This window comes from Cupressus sempervirens, chromosome 7 (assembly GCF_028749045.1).
Source record: "Cupressus sempervirens isolate cs-2001-9-10 chromosome 7, ASM2874904v1, whole genome shotgun sequence".
Taxonomy (NCBI): Eukaryota; Viridiplantae; Streptophyta; class Pinopsida; order Cupressales; family Cupressaceae; genus Cupressus; species Cupressus sempervirens.
In genome coordinates, this window is record NC_143124.1 from 280,444,393 (window position 1) to 280,447,902 (window position 3,510).

The 3,510-nt window shown below is 34.4% G+C and overlaps 2 protein-coding genes across 2 annotated transcripts; both read right to left on the reverse strand.

The window, feature by feature from the left end:
* Positions 1 to 442: 442 nt before the first annotated feature.
* LOC149546515 (serine/threonine-protein kinase PBL35-like) lies at positions 443 to 2,142 on the reverse strand. The gene is made up of 3 exons (XM_089794605.1): positions 1,952 to 2,142; positions 1,577 to 1,866; positions 443 to 591 (listed from the first exon to the last, which is right to left on the reverse strand). Exons 1-2 carry the CDS (start codon positions 2,091 to 2,093, stop codon positions 1,823 to 1,825), a joined length of 186 nt encoding a protein of 61 aa, XP_089650731.1. The 5' UTR covers positions 2,094 to 2,142; the 3' UTR covers positions 443 to 591; positions 1,577 to 1,822.
* A 130-nt stretch (positions 2,143 to 2,272) lies between these two features.
* LOC149546516 (uncharacterized) lies at positions 2,273 to 3,270 on the reverse strand. The gene is made up of 2 exons (XM_089794606.1): positions 2,851 to 3,270; positions 2,273 to 2,654 (listed from the first exon to the last, which is right to left on the reverse strand). The coding sequence occupies exons 1-2, from the start codon at positions 2,972 to 2,974 to the stop codon at positions 2,389 to 2,391; spliced, it is 390 nt and encodes a 129-aa protein (XP_089650732.1). The 5' UTR covers positions 2,975 to 3,270; the 3' UTR covers positions 2,273 to 2,388.
* Positions 3,271 to 3,510: the final 240 nt, after the last annotated feature.

The following is a 3,510-nucleotide window of genomic DNA, read 5'->3' on the forward strand; positions in this document are numbered from 1 at the left end:
TGTGAAATTCTGCACAAAAATCCTCTCTTTTAACCTTTCAATTTTTGTCCCCAACCTTTCAACTTTTGAGTCCATGGAAGATATAGACACCAAGTTGGAAGTGATTGACTAGCTTGATGCATTATAATCATTATTTTTGTGGTCTTGGGATAGTCTCGTTTGATGAAAGCATCTCCACTACTCGTGATGTTGTTGGTTGTTTGGTGGAATACATCTGAATGCACAAAAGAGCTACCTTAGTTGTTCTTATTATCTTCTTTGAGTTCAAACCTTCCATGTTGAGTAATCGAGGATCGATTAGTTCCTTAAGATGATTCTATTCATGTAGCTTCCATGCCCGTAAACACATAAGACATAAATTTATTATTGTTTTGATTTCATTAATCTTGAAGTACCTTTGGTGTGACAATTCAATAAAGTATAATTGATAGAATTACCAGACTTGTAAGGCTCTTCATGCCAAATCTAATACTTGTAAGTTTGAAACATCTCTCTCCAGACACAATGTTCAGCAACAACAATCCAAGACTGTAAATGTCTGATTTACTTGTGACATGACCAGTCATCACACACTCAGGAGCTACGTAGCCACTGCCAAAAAAGGGGTTAGAAACTCAACCATTTAGAGCCAAATTAAATTCCTAAGAAATAGCATAGCGATGGCAATAACTACTTGGCCTACACTAAATTGGTCTACATAACTTGTAACTAATTTAACAATAGATTTTATCCTGCAGAATATTGAGGAATTGGCAAATGTGAATTTAAGATGGTAAAGAGGAAACATTGAATTAGTAATTTAGTATAGACAATAATGACTTCAAGATGAAATAAAAGATTTTGAGCAAGAACTTGATGCATAATCTTTGATAGAAATGAAAGAGAGAGACTAATTTTTGAGATTTCAAACAAAGCTTCCAATTTTTTAAATTGCAAAGAATAACTTGAATATTTTCACTGGATTTATATATCCCGCTTAACTAAATCAATGCTTAACATATTTTAAGCTAAAATAAGATTTTAAATTATTTCATAACAACTAGGTTATTTAATATTTAATGCTCTACCAATTAAAGTATTGACCCCTCTTTGACTAGTTCATTATTCGTTCCAACATCGCTCTTAAAAGACTCGATAAGTGCTGAACTCGTAACTTAGTTCTAATATCCCTTTTAAACTGCAGTTCTATAAAGTACCAGTCAAAAATCTAAACTAGAGCCTATTTGTTTACTGTTAGAATGCTCTACTGAAACATTTACCCCTATTTTAACTGATTTACTCTCGATCTTATCGTAGCCCGATTTATCAGTGCTTGCTCTGTAAAAGTAAATCCCAAAATCCCCTTCAAAAAACCTGAATAAAAGGCCATTTCCAAATATCATACCAGAATCCCCACAGAAAAAACGGCATTGTAATACAGAAATTCCCTGCTGTATGGAATTCTTTCAAAGAAGAGAAACATTATAACAGTGAGCAAAATAGTAGATATGATTGTGGCTTTTAGGGATTTAGGTTTTGTATGATTTATTAGATAGAGATTTCTTCAACTCTGCGATGTAGGGCACGGATAACTTACAGGGTTCCAGCGACCCCAGTTGAATGATGTGTTTCAGCAGCTTCTTCTTCTAAATCTATAAAAACTCCTTCTTCCTCAGCTTTATCAGATTTCTCTTTTGGCAGTTCTCTTGCAATTCCGAAATCACAAGCCTTGGCATTGAAATTTTCTTCAAAATTTTCGTCAAGCAGAATATTTGATGGCTTAATATCCCTGTGCACTATGCACGCTTCCGTATGAAGATAAACAAGGGCATCTAATACTCCATTAATAATTCTCTCTCGTAGGCCAGTCAAGTACTAGACGATTTCCTGCACATCATTTTTCATATTTGTGGTCTGACATGAAAATAATCATCCACATAAAAATAGCTAAAGTGTAGTTCATGAAACTTACCAAAGAGTAAGTTTCCGAGATTTCCTTCGGGCATAGAGTCATACAGAAGCAGCAACTCTTCTTCATGAACGCAAGATCCCACCAGAGTCAAAATGTTTGGATGCTTGAGATTTACAATGCACTCCAACTCTCTGTAAGACATCTTTTACATCCCGCGATCTTTTTATTACCACACGCCTTCCATCAGTCAATTTTCCCTTCACAAATAACAAATATAAATTCCTTGTCAGTTTTATGTCATATAACTATTCCATATAAGTTCTGTAATATAAAATATTTCTTGGGAGAGGAAGAATTACAGCGAATATAATCCCAAAACCTCCTTCACCCAGGAAATTACTGGGGTGAAACCTATTTGTCGCCGTCATCAATTCATTAAAGGTGAAGCCATGCTCAATTGTCGATGGAGGCGAGTCAAAGTCAATGGAGGCAAGTCGTCAATCAAATGTGAGGGGGTTTTGATTCATGGAAAGTGTATGCACAGGCTTTCGGCATTGATCAAATCTCTGTCCGGCAATCCTTCTAAGTCCATTGGAAGCATCTTTCAAATATTTCCTAAATGCAATGAAGGTACGCGAAAGCCTTGCTCCTAAGTGAAAACCGTTTTTGTTATCAGATATATCTGGAATACCAGAATCTGGTGACTGCGTCTCGAAGCATATAGTCTCTGCTCTTGTGTAGATTTTTGTTTCATATATTTCACCTGTGCAATTGAAAATGAATTGAAAGACATACATAATAATATCAGAATCTTACGTGGAAGTGCATCAAATTAGTGGTATGATCCACCGATTCTACAATACGCACGGTAAAATAATTGCTTATGGGGATTTAATTGAATCTGAACTTTCATTGACGGGGTAACTGAAAATAGAATACAAAATTTATAATCTCATCACCTGTATCATTAGCATGCCCTTGATCTATCCCTCCATCTGCAGTAATGTGCTCATTTCTTGATAAATGTAAGGTACAGGATGACACAAACATATAATTCATTTGAAGAACCATATCTACTTTCATTCTATCGATCTTTCCTCGTAAATAAACGATTTCTTCACATATCTTCGATAGGAACCTTTTTATTCAGAAGTGAGTAATTGGAACAAAACAATTGTCATACAATTGCAGAATGACATACTTTTGACTGAACAAATATAGGGCACGTTTGTTTTTAGATTTTGCTGTGTGAGATTTATTTATATAGAACCTATTATTAAGAAGAGTGAGTTGCCGTAAAAGGAAAATTGATAAAATGTAGATCAAGATATGTTTAAAAGAGAGTTGGACGGATGGAGGTGGAAAAGATTGATGCTAGTAAATCTTATAGAGCAAAATCCAGAAACAAATACATACTATTTTGATAAAGACTAGAAAAGTCTAATGTCTCAACTGAACAAGTATAGCTAGTAAAATGTAGATCAAGATAGGTTTGAAGAGGATTGAGAGATGGTGGAAACAATTGATGCAAATAAATATTATTAATAAAATTCAGAAACAAATGCATACTATTTTTAAATAGACTGAAAAAATGTAATGTCTGAACTGCACAAATATAG

Bases quoted from the DNA above. Each gene is read 5' to 3' on its own strand.
- LOC149546515 (XM_089794605.1), bottom strand. From the start codon at position 2,093: ATGTCTTACAGAGAGTTGGAGTGCATTGTAAATCTCAAGCATCCAAAC. The intron at 1,867-1,951 runs GTAAGTTTCATG...AATGATGTGCAG, and splicing joins TCTCGGAAACTTACTCTTTG to GAAATCGTCTAGTACTTGAC.
- LOC149546516 (XM_089794606.1), bottom strand. From the start codon at position 2,974: ATGAAAGTAGATATGGTTCTTCAAATGAATTATATGTTTGTGTCATCC. The intron at 2,655-2,850 runs GTGATGAGATTA...TCAATTGCACAG, and splicing joins AGGGCATGCTAATGATACAG to GTGAAATATATGAAACAAAA.